At 40.6% G+C, this 16491-nt stretch overlaps 2 protein-coding genes across 5 annotated transcripts in view; one reads left to right on the top strand and one right to left on the bottom strand.

Annotated features, from left to right (window-relative positions):
* The window catches only part of Corin (corin, serine peptidase), a 192418-nt gene extending 184856 nt beyond the window's left edge, over positions 1-7562 (top strand). For 2 of the 3 annotated variants that reach the window (XM_034508910.2, XM_076938624.1), the window contains 3 exons: positions 2375-2646; positions 4571-4704; positions 5821-6154. In XM_034508910.2, the coding sequence (XP_034364801.1) occupies positions 2375-2646; positions 4571-4704; positions 5821-6015 (601 nt within the window). In that variant the 3' untranslated portion in view covers positions 6016-6154. Of the gene's footprint in view, positions 1-2374; positions 2647-4570; positions 4705-5820 lie in introns of all 3 variants that reach the window. The other variant, XM_034508909.2, reaches the window with a different exon arrangement.
* Positions 7563-9759: 2197 nt separating this feature from the next.
* Positions 9760-16491, bottom strand: part of Atp10d (ATPase phospholipid transporting 10D (putative)) — an 89714-nt gene continuing 82982 nt past the window's right edge. For both annotated transcript variants that reach the window (XM_034509124.2, XM_076938623.1), the window contains exons 20-23: positions 15814-15894; positions 14736-14840; positions 11669-11856; positions 9760-10292 (exon numbers count right to left, since the gene is read on the bottom strand). In XM_034509124.2, coding sequence (XP_034365015.1) covers positions 9974-10292; positions 11669-11856; positions 14736-14840; positions 15814-15894 — 693 coding nt within the window. In that variant the 3' untranslated portion in view covers positions 9760-9973. The remainder of the gene's footprint in view (positions 10293-11668; positions 11857-14735; positions 14841-15813; positions 15895-16491) is intronic.

Genomic DNA, 16491 nt, shown 5'->3' with positions numbered 1-16491 from the left:
GAATGTTCAATTACTTTAAGTATTGCTTATGACTGAAGCTGAGGGTGAATTGTTGTAACAACTAGAGTTGAGTCATTGTGGTTCCAGGGTAAGGAGTTTCTAAAGAGGCATTTAATAAATCAATCTGACAAAGTACTGTTGATTTCAGATGTCTTAAACAATAAAACTTCGTGTGAATATAACATTTCCTCAGTGGACATACAGACTTATTCCTGTAGACTAGGAAGGGGTGGGGGAGGAGCAATGGCTGGAGAAAAGGGAGAAGGAAAAGCATGTGCTTTGAATGACAGCATTATGTAACGAAACATCATTTTTTAGAATTATTTATTTACTTCATATATGTGAGTACACATGTTTCCATCTTCAGACACACCAGAAGAGAGCACTGCATCAAACCCCACTGCAGATGGTTGTGAGCCACCATGTGGTTGCTGGAATTGAACTCAGGACCTCTGGAAGAACAGTCAGTGCTCTTAACCACTGAGCCATTTCTCCAGCCCGAAACATCATTTTGTAACATTATCTTGTCATGCCCAGGACATAACACTCCTCTAATTTATTATAGTCATTTCATGCATTGGCCAGCTTCACTCAATCATCCAATTTGTATAGGCAGAGGTCATGCCTTTCTTGCTTGTCATCTCTAGCACAATGCTTGGCCTTGAAATTTTGTAATTTATCTGTTTCTATTGTATCCAATCCATGACATCGTTCTTATAGGTTTGACATCATTTTCTTTAAAACAAATTGCAAATGTGTAGATTGCCTGTAGAACAACTAAACTAACTAAGACACCTCCTAGGCTCATGTTTTGAACATTTGTACTCCTGCACACTGGAAGTTAGGGTCTAGAAGTGGATGGGACTTTGAACATTATTGCCTGGCCTCTAGTTCCACCCTGGCTCTCTGCTTTCCGCGCTGCAATACCATTAAGGAGCCTTTACCACACACACTTGCCACCATGGCTTCCTTATGGCAGTGGACTGAAACCTTCTGAAACTATGAACCAATAGAAATCTCTTCTCACTTATGCTGGGTTTGTGTAATAGCCACAGCAATGGGAAAGTAATGAAAACAGTTCTTGCTTCCATGGATATAAAATCCTGTGAGGGTGAGAGAAGGCAAGATAGAGAATAGGCAGAGAGGTTGATCCACATCAAATATCCCCAATATCAATGAAAACCAGGAGAAAGAAATTAAAGCAGGTTCATAAGCAGAGAACAGTTGCTAAGGTAGAATGGCCACGTGCAGGATATACATCGAAAGCCTTTCTGTTGCCCCCTAGTGTTGGGTTTGCAAGAGAAATGATTGAATTAGTCACTGGTGATTGGAATTACTTGATTTCCCAAAATGCTGAATGCTTAAACATCACCAATCATGTGGACTGCCCTTGACAATTCTTGGCTATGATCAAATATGCATGTGACTGAGTTTAATAGACAATTGGATCAAGTTTGTGACTCATGTCAGAGAATATAGCTCATGACATACTTTCAAGACTCAGTAGAATATGGTGTGTTTAAGACTACTGCACTGCAGGAAACCATCAAGGGAGAATGGCATGCATAGAGAACGCTGAGGAGGGGTCTCAGAGCATGTCAACAATGTCACCAAGAGGGTAGGAGAAGGACCCAAGAAAAGATGGGCAAGGGGCCGGGAGCAACCCATGAGATTGGAGGAAATTCCTAAGACTGATAAGATCTGTAAACTTGGAGAAGTCTAATTTTAAAGTAAAAATGGCCTGAAATATCAAAGATAAATGCTCCTCCAGAATGAGACCTGAGATTGACCATTGGGGTTTGTAAGTAGGCATTTAAAACCTTTTTGAAATTTGCAAATAGCTGCCCTGAAAACCTGGTGCTTCCATGAAGGGTTTGGAAGAACCTTAGTCTTGGCTTTCCCCCTCCACTCTTCTCTTATGTTCTCATTGCTCCTCTCTCTTTCTCTTAACTTCTAATTATTCTTATGTCCTAAAACAGCTGACTGGCCCTCAGACCAAACAAGCTCCAGTTTTAAGGATGTCCTACTCAAGAAGGCTGAGTGCGTACTACTAGGACTGCAAGGATGCATGGGAGATTATCATGGCCCTGCAAAGGGTGACTTGTAAATTTGTGAAGCATTCCATTTTTTTTTTTAGAAAAAAATTAAATAATTAAAGTGATGACAGAAGAAGTCTGAGCTTTGCTTTCTCATATAATAATGCTCAGCCATTCATTCCTCAGGCCATTGTATGGCCACTTTTCAGGGCCACTTTTCAGTGAACGTATTAGGAGACAGACATGGGAACAATTGCTGTTTATATACAAAAATTACTTTTAAAGCCAGGTACCATCAAAGCAGATAGAGTTGAGTGTACTCTCGGCTCGTTTTCTAGGAGAGAAGATGCTGATGTTTGGAAAGTGGTATTTGGCATAAACAACCTGGACCATCCATCAGGGTTCATGCAGACCCGCTTTGTGAAGACCATCCTTCTACATCCCCGTTACAGTCGAGCCGTGGTAGACTATGACATCAGCGTGGTGGAGCTGAGCGAAGATATCACTGAGACAAGCTACGTCAGACCTGTCTGCCTACCCCGTCCAGAGGAGTTTCTAGAACCAGATACGTACTGCTACATCACAGGCTGGGGTCACATGGGCAACAAAAGTAAGCGAACGCCATGAGCCATGATTGCCCATTCAGCAATGAAAAGCACCAGGGATCCTTTTAGGCTTTGGCTATTATTTCCCATTTCACATGTAAAAACGCAGCCACGTGGGGTAAATACTTAGCCTGTGTTGTATTCTCCTCTCTAAGCCAATTGCAAACATGAACAATCCATCATAACACATAAACCTGCCTGCCTGAGACGCAAACTCAAATATCCTTCCAGACAGCTCTGATCTTTCTCCAGAGAGCTACTACCAATGAATTGGAGCTGTCATGCAATGTGTGACCTGCGCAACATCACTGCTAGAGAGAACAATGATTTGGACTATCTCTTGGCAGAATTTCTCAGCGGCTGTGTGGAATAATTAAGCAATTCCATGTCTGCGGTCAAGCTACATAGTCGCGCTTTTCAATTTCGCAATTGATTTATTCTTATCTACAGATGCAGCCCATCCTTCTATGAAGACGTGTGATCCATATCTAACTATTAAAATTGCTTAAATTGGGCTTCATGAAAAGGGATTTAAACACATAGAAATAATTTGACTTAATAAAGTTTATAATAAGAGTTCAGAACAAAACAGTTGTATTGGCTGCAGGAGCAGGCCACGCTTCTCTGAACGGTGGTATATGGTAGCCTCCTAGCAATTTGATACGAGTCACAAGAACACAAATTTAAAGGAACTTGCCATCACTCCTATGCATGTTTGCTTTAAAAAAAAAACAGATTAGCATTGTAATGAAATGAGCAGAATACACTTCACAGTGCCTCTAGTTGTGTTCATCACAAAATATCCATATAAACTCATAATGATAGGGTGCCATGGCACATATGCCACAGTCAGGTGATAGCATGAAGAGCAGGCAAATAAATTCATCCTGGAGGATCAGATTGACCCTGGCCATTCCAATCTCTTGCCTTCTACAGAAGGAATGAGATGATCCTAGAACACATAAGATGGTTATACAAGGAATAAATAACACTGGCCCAGAAGATGCTGATGGTATGAGCCTTGCCTACCCTAGTGTGCAGCACACTGAGCGCTGGACTCACTGCCATCCTTCTGACATCCTTCTGGTTCATTACACTCGTACTACAACACATTTTTCCCCTCAAATATTATTATTATTAGCGCTGCTTCTCCATTGTGACTTCAAATTTGTATGGCTTTTAGGATGTGCGAGTAAGATTTATGAAGTTTTGCTTGAAGACAGCCACTGTTATTCTTGAGAAACTGTAAGCAAGACAGAAGCCATATATTCCATCTATTGTAAGCAAGAGATGATATTGTTCCTTTCAAATCCGTCACAGCCTCTAGGATAAAAGGTTCTACATCAGAACAAGGGTCATAGGAGCACATTCGAGGTGGGCCAGTTCCCATGGGAATCAGAGGTTTCTTTCTAATCCTAGAGCAGGATGGATATGCTGAGCTAAAAAACTCTGCCATCCTCCTTTTCACAGCATATGACAAGGGGACAAACCAGTGGTTCTCAGCCTTCCCAATGCTGTGACCCTTTAATTCACATTCATACATTGTATTGCTACCTCATAACTGTAATTTTACTACTGTTATGCATTGTATTGTAAATATCCGATATACAGGATATCTGAGACCCCTGTGAATGGGTCACTTGACCCCCATAGGGGTTGTGAAAAATGGGTTAAGAAATTCTTACTTAATGTGTCTCACTAGAAAAATGGGACCTTCATCAGACAGATGATTGCTGTCAAAAGTTCTAAGTAGAAAATTTGGGTTTCAAATAGGTCTTCCCCTTGAGATGATATTTAAGGGAAACAATGTAGTTCTCTTGGTGTTATGAAAATATTCCTGCAATGTTGTTCATTTTGTATTTTGCTGGCCACGTCTTTGTCGGCCTTATGCTCTCGTGTGTTTCTCTTTCTTCTCCTTTTTGAATGCAGTGCCCTTTAAGCTGCAGGAAGGGGAGGTCCGCATTATTCCTCTGGAGCAGTGCCAGTCCTATTTTGACATGAAGACCATCACCAATCGGATGATATGTGCTGGCTATGAGTCTGGCACTGTGGACTCGTGCATGGTAAGCTGCCTTCCGACTATGCCAGCACTCACGATCCGCCATGACTTTAGTGAGCTTGCATAGCTGCTCACAAGTCATGAGTGGCCCCTCAGGAACATTTATGAATATTGTTCACTGCCAGGAGGACAGTTGAGTCATCCCATCTCCTTTGATCAATTTGGTGGCTAAGGCAAGTCTAATTATGAGGGACAAGTAGAAATCACAGCTTCAAATCCACTGTCTTAAGCAGTAGGGGCACATCAGAGGACATTGCCAGGTATAATCATTATGACATTAGGACATAGACTGGCAGCCTGGCTCCCATAATGTGTGAGCGGGCTGTCTGAATTTCTTGATAATATGTCATGGTCCTCATTTGATTACCAGCCTGTCATTGTCACTGCCTCCAACCTCAGACAAGACTTATCGCCATTGAGATCTTCAAAACATGCCTCATATGCAGTGTTTGGGAGGTTTCATGCATTTACTTAAACATTTGTCAGTTATTGTACTGAACTGTCTCTCTCTAGGGTTCAAATGGCCAAGTGCACAAAGTAGCAGGCAAGTGAGAAGCAGGATGTGGGTTTTCTACTCTGCTGTTTTGTTGCTTTGGAGTGATCAAACTGCTCCTCGGATTTTTGTATTAAGCAAAGAAAAACCATGCCCATCATTAGCCCAGCACAATTACATGGTATTTGGGATGTTTCATTCTAGAACATTATGTACAACTGATTAATTGGGGGATGTTTTAATTTTCCACTTTTGGGAACTTCCTACTTTTATAAGATCATTCCAACTTAAACAATAAACTTCTTGAGATAATTAGTTTTGATGTATAAAGCTTTTTTAAAAATTTATGACATTTTGTGATGTGTCATATAAGTCTTCTGACCTCATGACAAGACAGAACAAAATCTCTTTACTTAGTACATCAATCCTTTTAAAACTCAGAATCCATCATATTCATTACAATGTTCTATTTATACAGACGCCCACCCAGGCTTACCACTGAAAACTTTGCTGAAAATTCCCAACTCAGTTAAACTGATTTGGGCTTCATTGTATACACTTAGGACGCTAGCCCCACCACTAGGCCTCTGAACTCCCATGACTAACATCAATTGCTATTCCTTACAGGGAGACAGTGGTGGGCCTCTGGTGTGTGAACGACCCAGAGGACAGTGGACATTGTTTGGTTTAACTTCATGGGGCTCCGTCTGCTTTTCCAAAGTTCTGGGACCTGGAGTGTACAGCAATGTGTCTTACTTTGTTGACTGGATCGAAAGACAAATATATATTCAGACCTTTCTCCAAAAGAAATCCCAAGGATAATCGGAGACTTTGCAGGACACCTACATGGAGAATGGCCCTCTTGAACGGGAAGCATGTCCTGCCAAGAGCTGTACGAACAGGCGTCGGTTTCACGAACAGGACATTCAGCATTCACTGCGAGAGCTCTTCTGTTTGTGCTAGATGAGTTTTCCTCAGGCTTCAGTCGTATTCAACATTATCATTCATTAATTTCATGAATTCTTTTAAAAGCACAGAGCAAAGTAGGTTTTGTTCTTTTGCTAGGCTAACCTTGAATGTAGTATGAATTATCGACCCATAGGGACAACCTTTGGAACTCTATGGTAACAAGTTATAGAAAGCTCCTTCTATTACTATTACAAAACACACATGGAGATACACACTGACCAATCTCCAGTTTCTGCGCAAGCACAGCAGCTTAGGGGGCACACTTCAGAACTGATCTTAGAGACTGGCTTTTAACTTATAAAAAGCCAAGATAATATACATGCTTTTATTATTTGCTATACTCTTCTAAATAATTTGAAGAAATTATGAAGACAGAGAAAAGACCCAGAGCGTTGATCTAGACAGTTGAAGTTGCAGGAATATAAAATTCTCTAGCCGACAAAACTAACACTGAGAAGCAAGCATAATTCTATCCTTTCTGTATTCAAATTAAGATTGTAATTTAATAGAAAATCTCCATAGGACTTGTCCCGTTACTGGGGATTTTTGATGTGTGTCACTTAGATGACTGTGATGTCAACAACCAGGCCAATCTTTGAGGAAATAATTTGTTTGCCTATGTGGGAATGAATGAGAACCTTTCCATTTTGTAAAACACACAAGTTAAAAGGGAGAAAAATTAAATGGTATCCCACTCCCAATTAAATTGGAAAATTAATCTGCTTGTGTTCACCCAAACCAGAAAAGTTACAGAACTATATTTCAAAATATAGCAAAATGTTGCATGGAGTATAACATTTTGCAATTTCTCCCTTATGATGGCTAACATCTGGTGTTGCCATTTTGCCTCATTGATAATTAAAACTAAATTTTAAAGATGCTTTTAAGCACTGGACCACTTTATGGGAATCAATTTCCAAAGCAATTAGTGGTTAAAAGTATTTTTCGCCACTAAAAAGCTTCAAAACACAAACCTTCTTATAGCCCTAATTTAATCAGCCAGACATCAAACTGTATAACATCCAAATGCCTCTTTGAACAAGTAGGATGCACTGCTAAACTTCACCAGCAACCAAACTGCCTCAGTATTCTAAACAGGGACTACCTGCAATTTTATATGTGTATTTTGTACTCTTTTTCTAGATAGTTCAAATGCAAAACATCGTGTCCACCCTTATTCTCCATGTTATTCACCTCTTGTCCAGGAACTTGTTACAAAGAGTGTGTAGCAAACGGATGTACTGTGGTCATGACTGTAATGAAGGCTTAAGACCATTGGTCGGTTTTGTTATAATTGTTGGCACATAATTAATAAAATATTTTTTAGCATTGGTGAACTTATATTCAGTAAAATGTATCTATGGGACTTATTCTAAATACAAATAAACTGGTATAATCTTTTTCGTTTTTCTTTCTAGGGGACTATGGATAGAATATAGAGACCAAGTTCCAGGAAAGTGGTTATCCCTCTGATTGCACAGTGGTGCCCAGTGTTGTACAGCCCACTCTCACAGGAACCTGTTCTTCTGAACTAGTAAAACGTTCCTGGCTAGTCTGATGAGTTGCTGATAATATTACTTGCTCATGGAGTACTCGGAGAACATCAACCCTGCTAAGAGAACAAGTAGTCCATTTTTGCAAGTGTTCCTACCCTTTAGAAACCTTTTTTTAACAAAACCATAATCCCAAACGCTTCATTATTTGTTTTCTTAGATTCCTCAAAATTTGTTGAAATATTCTAAATATAAAAATACAACACAACACACCAGCTTTGCTAATTTTGCATAAAATTGTTGTTCTATTTTAAATTCGACCTTTTAAAAGCTTTACAGAGATCTGAAATCTCTGCAGCATAGGACAAGGTGTGTTTCAGAAGGTTGGTTTTTTTTTTTTAATAAATGGAAAATAGTTAATCAGTAAGTAATTAGATGTAGCAATGATTTTCAGCAAGATACACAAATAATTGCATAAAGTATATAAATAGCTTCAGATTTATCCAACACATTGAGTTTGGATTTAATTTATGAGAGAAATTATGAGGATTTTAGAGCTGTAGGTACAGGATTATAGCCCCATGACATAAACATTAATGCTTTCCTATATTCTTATGTGCAGATAATTCACATTTTAGAAGTGATCTGTCTCTTACTCCCTTTTATCATATTCCTTTAATCTTTATACTAAAATCTTTTATTGCATGTGAGTATCACTTTAAGGTTTATTTGGGAAGTTATGATCTCAAGAACTGAATTCCCATCGCTATGGGGATGATGAAGGATCAGATACATTTTCCCCATAGACAAAAAGGCCCAAACAGTGTTCTGACAAAGGCACGCCTTGGTGTTTGCCTTCTCGGCTCTAGCATCAATTACAGCCAGATTCAGAGAGTAGTTACAGGAGTGATGACTGTTTCCAGTGAACATCATTTATTAAATAATTTATTATAAAAAACAAATCTCAAGGAAGCAGAAGGCAACTTCGTTTAGACACATAGTTTTGTGACAGTTCCAGAAATCAGTCTGTGGGAAAAGGCCGTTTATCAACGATATCGGGAAGGTAGAGAAAGTGACTGGGATGGTACCCAGCGGGTAACGGTTAGGCACTGAGAGTAACAGTTTATAAGACTTCGATGTGGACACTGACCGTTTAGCATAGAAGTTCATGAAGAGACTTCTAGATGACAGGAAGGTGGCAGCTGTCAGGTGGATATGGAAGCGTTGAAAGATTTCAACAAGAGTTCATGACTTTACAGTAGCAAACTGGCTTGACTAGTGTAAACTATCTTCTAGACACTAAATGAAGCCAGCATCCATCCGTGATTTGTCACAGCCGAAACCTTGCTACAGACATCTCTACCCTTCAATATGTTTATTTTTCTGAAAGCCTCAGAGATCCCCACTGAGGATAACCTGTATCAGTATCAACCCATACGTAGAGGGCACAAGACAGACAAGCTGTTGAGCACTGTTACAACTGTCAACTCTCAAGCGGTCTCGGGAAGACTTTCGAAGATGATTGTCTCATTTTAACATGGGTGTCATCAATTTTAGAACCCAGGAGTTGCTCACGCCCTGTAGGCTCAGCTGATTGTCTTTCATGGCCATTTGTCTGTTTCTGGTTGACAACACTTGCACACAGAGAGTCTCTGCGTCCACTCACAACAGTACACAGCAGAAGGCAGCCTGGTGCTCCTGGAAACACTCGCCTTCTCCTTTTGCCCTTCCCTACAAAGGCTCCACTTCAGCACAAAGCTAAACTGACAGAGGATGATGAGAAACACCTTCAGTCGGGGACCAAAGCCTCCTCTCGTGGGAAATAAAAAGCTCTTGGCAACTTGTCTTCAAATGAGTTTTCCTAATGAACAATTTTTAAAAGTACTTTTTTTTTTTTTTTTTTTTTTTTTTTTTGCCATAAGGAGAATTCAGGTTGGATCTCATCTAAAGCATTTTCCAAATGCATGAGACTTATCTATAAAATAAATATATTTCAAATATGTTTCTTTGGGAAAGTGTGCATTTATAAGACTATTAAAATTCCTTTACAAAAAAAAAAAAAACAGAAAGTTTCACATAACAATATATTATCCTGAATTAAATATTCCATTTCCCTAAACTCTGCTTAGGTCCAACGCTATCCCTTTTTTATAAATGTGCCCACGGGTATGAACTTGTAGGTAGGTTCTTGGTTTTTTCCATGCCAAGCAAAATGCTGATATCAGCCACAAGTGATCCTCACTTCTGAGAGGTGCCTCTTCTGCATCCTTCCAAACTTGAAAGATTACTGGCAACTCTAAGCAGGGTATCCTGCATGTTTAACTTGCTGAGGGTCCAGTCATCTTTGAGGCCCCAGGCTCAGAGTAGCCAGGGTCTAGAACAGTCTCACGTATGCTTTGTTCAACAGTGCACACTGTTGCTGACTTCTCTGCAAGGAGAGCAGAGGAGCCAGGCCTGGGTCTTCCTGACTTAGCAGCTGATTGGCTGGTATACTTAGATGCCACGTGATTGACCTTTGTAGTCCCTCTCCACTTCTTGAGAGCTTCCGCTCTCTCCTCTGGAGGTAGTCTGTCAAAGTACTTGGCTCTGAGAATTGGAGATGGAAACATGGATCCCTGAAGAACTCGGTATACAAACCTAGGTTACAAAGAACAGCATAAAATTATGTTCACTTTCATTGCATCATGGGAACCACGGAGAATACTGATCAGTTTTTTTTTAAGTAAATATCACTTGGGTTCTGAGATAGAGGAAGGTAACTCAGCTATAAAATGGAGATTTAAAAATATTAAACTGGGCGGGGTGGTAAGCCTTTATGATTCCAATACTTGGAAGGTTAAATTAGAGGGATAGCCATGAGTTTGAGGCCAGCTTAAGCTTGACAGTGAGTTTCAGGACAGTTTGGGCTACTATGCAAAGCCTTAATTTTAAAAACTCAAAATAATTAAAAAATATTAAGCGGGCTGGAGAGATGGCTCAGCGGTTAAGAGCACCGAGTGCTCTTCCAGAGGTCCTGAGTTCAATTCCCAGCAACCACATGGTAGCTCACAACCATCTGTAATGGGATCCAATGCACTCTTCTGGTGTGTCTGGAGACAGCTACGGAGTACTCACATAAATAAAATAAATAAATCTTTAAAAATAATTAAGCAAATTATTAATTGTTTAGCATTGGCAAACAGTAAGTTCCCTCTAAATGCCAAATAAGCATAAAGGCTCTTCTTCTCCTGTCGCGATGGTAATAAATTCCAACATAATTTTTGCGAGGAGAAACCATCAAAGCATAGAGGATTCTTCTGCATAAGTGAAGATGGCTCCTGTTAGCAGCTCCATACCCGTGACCCATAGGAAGCTTCTTTTCTTTTGGCATGTGATAGATTTTGTATGTTGGAATAATATATAGGGAGCCTTTATGAAGTGGCCAGGCTATGAGGGCTCTGCTCTTCCACCTTTTGTCAGGGTGGATGCAGCATTAAGGTTTCATCCTCAAATGAGAGTCATCAGACCTGCTAGCACCTTGACGTGGGGCTTCCCAACCTCCAGAGCTCTGAGCTCAAACAGTTCTGTTTGTGAGTTACCCAGTTTGAATATTCTGTTGTAGCTGTAAAACAGACCAAAGCAAGGGCTCAGGGGATGGCAGAGCAAAAACAGAACATGATAAGTCTTCAGATAATCCCATGAATCAAAGTTTCTTTATTCCTGTGAGCTATCCTCAAATTGGATCTTTCCATGACAGAGACATAGATATACATATACACATACACATACACATACACATACACATACACACACACACACACACACACACACACACACACACACATATACATATATGTCTTCACTCACTTAATCTAGGCCAGCTTATGGTACAACAACTGAAACCAATATTTTAGCTAGCATGTAGGCTGACTTCCTCACTGCTGAGCAGGGTGGTCTGTGACTCATTTTTTGTAGTTATCTGAAGCCTTTGATTCCATGTACTTACTGTCTTGGGTAGCAAACAAATTACATACCTGGGCAGAAGTGCTACGTAGGTTGTAAGAACACAAACTAAGTAGAACACGGGGTCTAGCATGTGCTTCTGCATAATCCCATAGGGGTTGGAGGGTGGGTTGCAAGTGACACATAAGGCTCCGAAAGCCAAGGCAAAGAAAAAGTAGGACAAGACGCTCCCAACAATGACCAGCATGTGGATCCAAGTCTGCAAGACAGAAATGGCCCAGAAAGGAGTGCTTACTCATGGCGTGTTGTGACCTGGCAAAACTCTCTTAAAGGGAACAAGTACATCCGAGCTCTGAGTGGCTCGTTTTATGCACCTTACCACACAAGACACAAGGGCATGAGGGAATAACATCATTCAAGAGTGGCTCGTGTTAGTGTTTGAATTCTACAAAATTAAATCAAAAGTCAACGGGCTGTTCTGTTGGCTGGTTTAGTTTGTACTGTCCACTTACCAGGAGGTGCTTGAATTCCCTTTTTCTTTTTTTTATATAATCCCTCATTCTTTTTTTTCAACCACTCATTGATTTGATTCAAGTGTTACCTTAATTAGTTAATCTTCAAATCTTCAGCATTCACATATATAGTAGAAACTACATTTGCTCGCCCATACCCTTACTCTCTTCCCATAGTTAACATCCAAGTGGCTTGCAGCTCTCGACTCCCTTTCAATGAAGCAAGGGTCAATGAGTGGTGACCGACATTTAGAACTCTCTGGGTAGAAGCTTGTAAGAGCCTCTGTGCCTTCTTCCATGGTGCTTAGTGCAGCATGTGTCACACCCAGCAGTGTGCACTCTGTTGGTGTCAGGGGGTTGGGCTTTCCTTCTATGCGAAACGCTGTCTTTATAACCCTCTTCTCTAGGATGGTAATTTTCAAGCAGGGTGTAATTCAATCTTACTGTTTTCGATTATGCAAAGTATTTTCTTTGCAGAAGTCACAAAGATTGATCATATTTTATAAAATGTAGCTTCTCAGAAAATGTTGGCTAATTCCTTCATTACCAATGTCATGCCTCTAGAACAATGGATTTATTCTGTATTTTTGCTTGATTTCTTTCTTCTTTCTTCTTTCCCCCCTCTCTCCCTCCCTTCCTCCTTCCCTCCTTTTTTCCTTCCCATTCCTCTCTCTCTGTCTCTCTCTGTCTCTCTCTCTCTCTCTGTTTTTCTTGTTCAAATGCTCTCCATTGGATTTGAGCACTATTCCAGTGTCTTTTTCTCTCCTTCTGTACTTTTGCAAGGAAGACGATGACATGGCACTCTACAGTTGTAAATGAGTTGACATAAGGAAGTGAATGTGCAGAACACTGGGTAAAACTGCCCAGGAAGTGGGAGGTGGCCACAATACAGCGAGCAAGAGTTGGAAGAATATGTGATTCATAAACTCAAAATGGCTGACTCTTCTGAAAAGGCACCAGAGTCCATGAACTCTGGTCATACATTCTCTTGCAGGAGAAACACTTCTCCAAGAGGTAACTTCTGCAGAGACACTCTTGCATTTTTAGCTTTCTCGTTCCTTCTTGGAGAGAGCACTCAACATTGAGTATAGTGTTGGCAACACACTTCTCTCATGCTAAAGCCTGTGACTGAAGCCAGGGAAATAGGACACCATCACCTGAAACTGGGACTCGGGGACTGTGAGATCAGAAGAAAATTCATGCAGTCCGTTCAGACCAGTGTGGATCCTGACACACATACCCACTAGTTTCTGCGCCCTGGCCCTCTGCTGGCTCCCTGAGAATTTTGTGTCTGTTGAACCATGGTTCCTCAATGTAATTTTCAGAATGGTTCTACTTGCTTAGGTCATTCAGAATGGACTGTTGTTGCTCTGAATGAGTGAGCCCCAACTGGTATACACGATGTGGCAGTTCCTCCGGAACACACAAAGCTGTGGCACATCTTCTGGCAGAACCAAAAGTATCCCTGACAATTATTTAAAAGTTAAAGAGATGTTCAAAGGATGTTATAGCTTTCAGATCTCCTCCAGCCAACCTGGTATTTGTGTATTAACATTTTATCACATTTTGGGGTTTATAAGATTTAGTTATAGATCATTCTGCATAAGAAAAGCAAAGGATGCCAAAAGTATATTGGTTCCTACTTTATAACTTGTTAAAATAATTTGATAATATATATTTTAAACCATGACCTCACTCAGTGAGTTCCAGTTTGAAATTCATTTATTTACCCTGATGGTAAATACACTCCCCAAATGGTCAGAAATCTGCCTCTTCATTCACATGGGTTTTGTGAGAACTTACCCTGAGTCAGTCTCCTCTCTGACACTGGTTTATGTGAACAAAACTGGCCTGAGCCCTGACCTTACAGAGATTTGTAATTTGACAAGGAAGATGAACATGAATCAGATAATCCTGTCATTAAATGAATAATATAAATTATTTTCAAACTTATGAATAAAAGCAAGAGAGGCAGATGAGCTAATGATGAGTCAGTATTATTTCTGAAGTTGGTAAAAGTCACAAATACAGGGTCTGGTGGTTTGAATAGGCTTGGCCCCCACAGACTCCTGTATCTGAATGCTTGGCCATAAGCAATGGCACTATTAAGAGGTGTGGCCTTTTGGAATGGGTGTGGCCTTTTGGAATGGGTGTGGCCTTGTTGGAGGAATTGTCTCATACATATACTCAATCTAAACTCAGTGTGGTACCTAGTCTCTTCCTTGCTGCCTGCAGATCAAGGAAGTTGATCTACATCTTTGCAGAACTTTCAGCTCCTTCTCCGGCACCATGTCTGCCTACAGGCTGCCGTGCTTCCTACCATGATGACGATGGGCTGAACTTCTGAAGCATCAGCTTGGTCTCAAAGCCTATTGAGCACAGACGGTGATTTCTTGTCCACTGACTCACATCACTATGAAGTACCTACCAGTGACTGACGCAAAGACACAGGTACCTTTCCCTTTTCCTGGACTTGGCATCATGGCACCTGGTGACCCTGAGTTTTTCTCTGAAAGACCCTTTCCCCACAGCATCATTGCTCTTACCAATGCTGAGCTTTCAGCCATGGAGGACAAGGCAGGTTCACTGCTAAGAGAAGACTCCCAAGCATAAGGAAAGCACTCACCAAACTCTTGCTTTCAATCACCAGGTGGAGGAGAATGATGACCAGAGCTGCTGTGTTCAGGGGATTCCCAAAGGTAAAGATGTCAATGTCAGAGCCCTGGTAGGTCTACGAGGAGAGAGCAGGGGGAGCGTGAGGAACTGCAGACACTCTTTGTTGTAACACTGTTTTATCTATGGCTCAAATGTGGCTTGAGAATTCTCTGCAATAGCTCTACCAACTGGTCACGTAGGAAAAAGGACCATTTCCAGAAAAGAGACTGAGTGTCCCAGATCGGCTATCTATGAACACTGTGAACTTTTAGGTGGAATTCCTCTTCATTCAGAATCATAATTCTGGAAGCTTTGGTTTATAGTAAAGGCATACAAACATATCGAATGCGTCCCACCTAATATACCACTGAAGCAGCAGTTACAACGATCCTAAGCTTATACTTCTGGGCAGACACTACCCTCCCCAACCCACGCATCTTGAAGTCCTTATGCCAGTCCTCAAATGATATGATTCCCTGCTTTCTCAGTTTCCATTTCTGAATGCACTTCCAGTTTCTTTGTATACATTCCTCTCCAAGAGTAAGATAGCCATAATACTCAAGGGAGCCTAATTCAAGTAATTTAATTTGAACAGGTCAGAGAAACTGACAGCCTAGTTAGCATCATTGGTTTTTACTTTCAATGCTGTGCTGTGCCAAACTACTTCATGATCACATACATGTTTCTTTCTGGAATAAGGTGCAGACAGGCACCTGCAACCATGTCTTGTGCTCACTGACAGTATAAATGTTTAAAACGAAAATTTCCACCCTCTTTGCCTACTTCTGTTACTTCCTAACTCATCTGTAAAAAGTGGTTTCTATTAAATTTTGAAGATAGTCTGTATTTCAACTTAATATTCTGGATGTATAGACAGTTTGGTGTTAATGAGAGACCCAAGAGAACTGAACTAGGTACTTAATTAAATCCATTGGCTAGCATATTGTGAGAGGTTATTAAGTCAGTCAACTAAGAGTCAACCAGAGCAAAGTACATAGAAGCATCATTGATTCATTAATGGCAAACGCACTGAGCAAACAATGACTTACAAAGTAAGGCACAAAGAAGCAGACCAGGCTTTGATAAAAGGCATCCAACAAGGTGATCCAGAAGGTGAGAGGCAAGTATTCCTGGACACAAAATACAAATCGGAAAGAAGTGAAAATTAACAAGGGTCAGAGCAAAATAATCTCTTCCTTCATTCTCTGCTTCATGATGCACAGTAGAATGAAGGCAGCGAGCGAAGACATGTTCACTGTTGTACTGGTATGGCTGGAAACGACACAGCCATAAAGGAATCCCGATCCATTTAAAGAGTGGCTGGACCAGTTTACAATCCATAAACAGGTTTCTTTTTCCTGCATTCCTCTCCAGCAGGTCAGCTGTTTTGTTGCTCTTAGGCATTCTGCATTGGGTAAGATGTATGCAAACGTGTGTGTGTGTGTGTGTGTGTGTGTGTGTGTGTTTATATATACATATAAATGTAACAATAACAAACTGAAGAAAAAGAGGCCATGATTTTGAGAGGAAACAGGGTGAGGAGATAGAAGCAGTTAGAAGGAAGAAAAGGAAGGAGAAAAATCATTTAATTATATTTTAATTAAAAAAAATAACATGTACTTTAACATGAGGAACATGTGTGTACTCATACATGTGTGTGTTTGTATGTATGAACATGCAATGTGTGTGTGCATGTGTGCATGTGTGCATATGTTGTTTCTGCTTGG

Source organism: Arvicanthis niloticus, chromosome 7, assembly GCF_011762505.2.
Source record: "Arvicanthis niloticus isolate mArvNil1 chromosome 7, mArvNil1.pat.X, whole genome shotgun sequence".
Classification (NCBI taxonomy): domain Eukaryota; kingdom Metazoa; phylum Chordata; class Mammalia; order Rodentia; family Muridae; genus Arvicanthis; species Arvicanthis niloticus.
The sequence above is the reverse complement of the archived record's forward strand: the minus strand, read 5'-3'. Positions and strand labels throughout refer to the sequence as shown.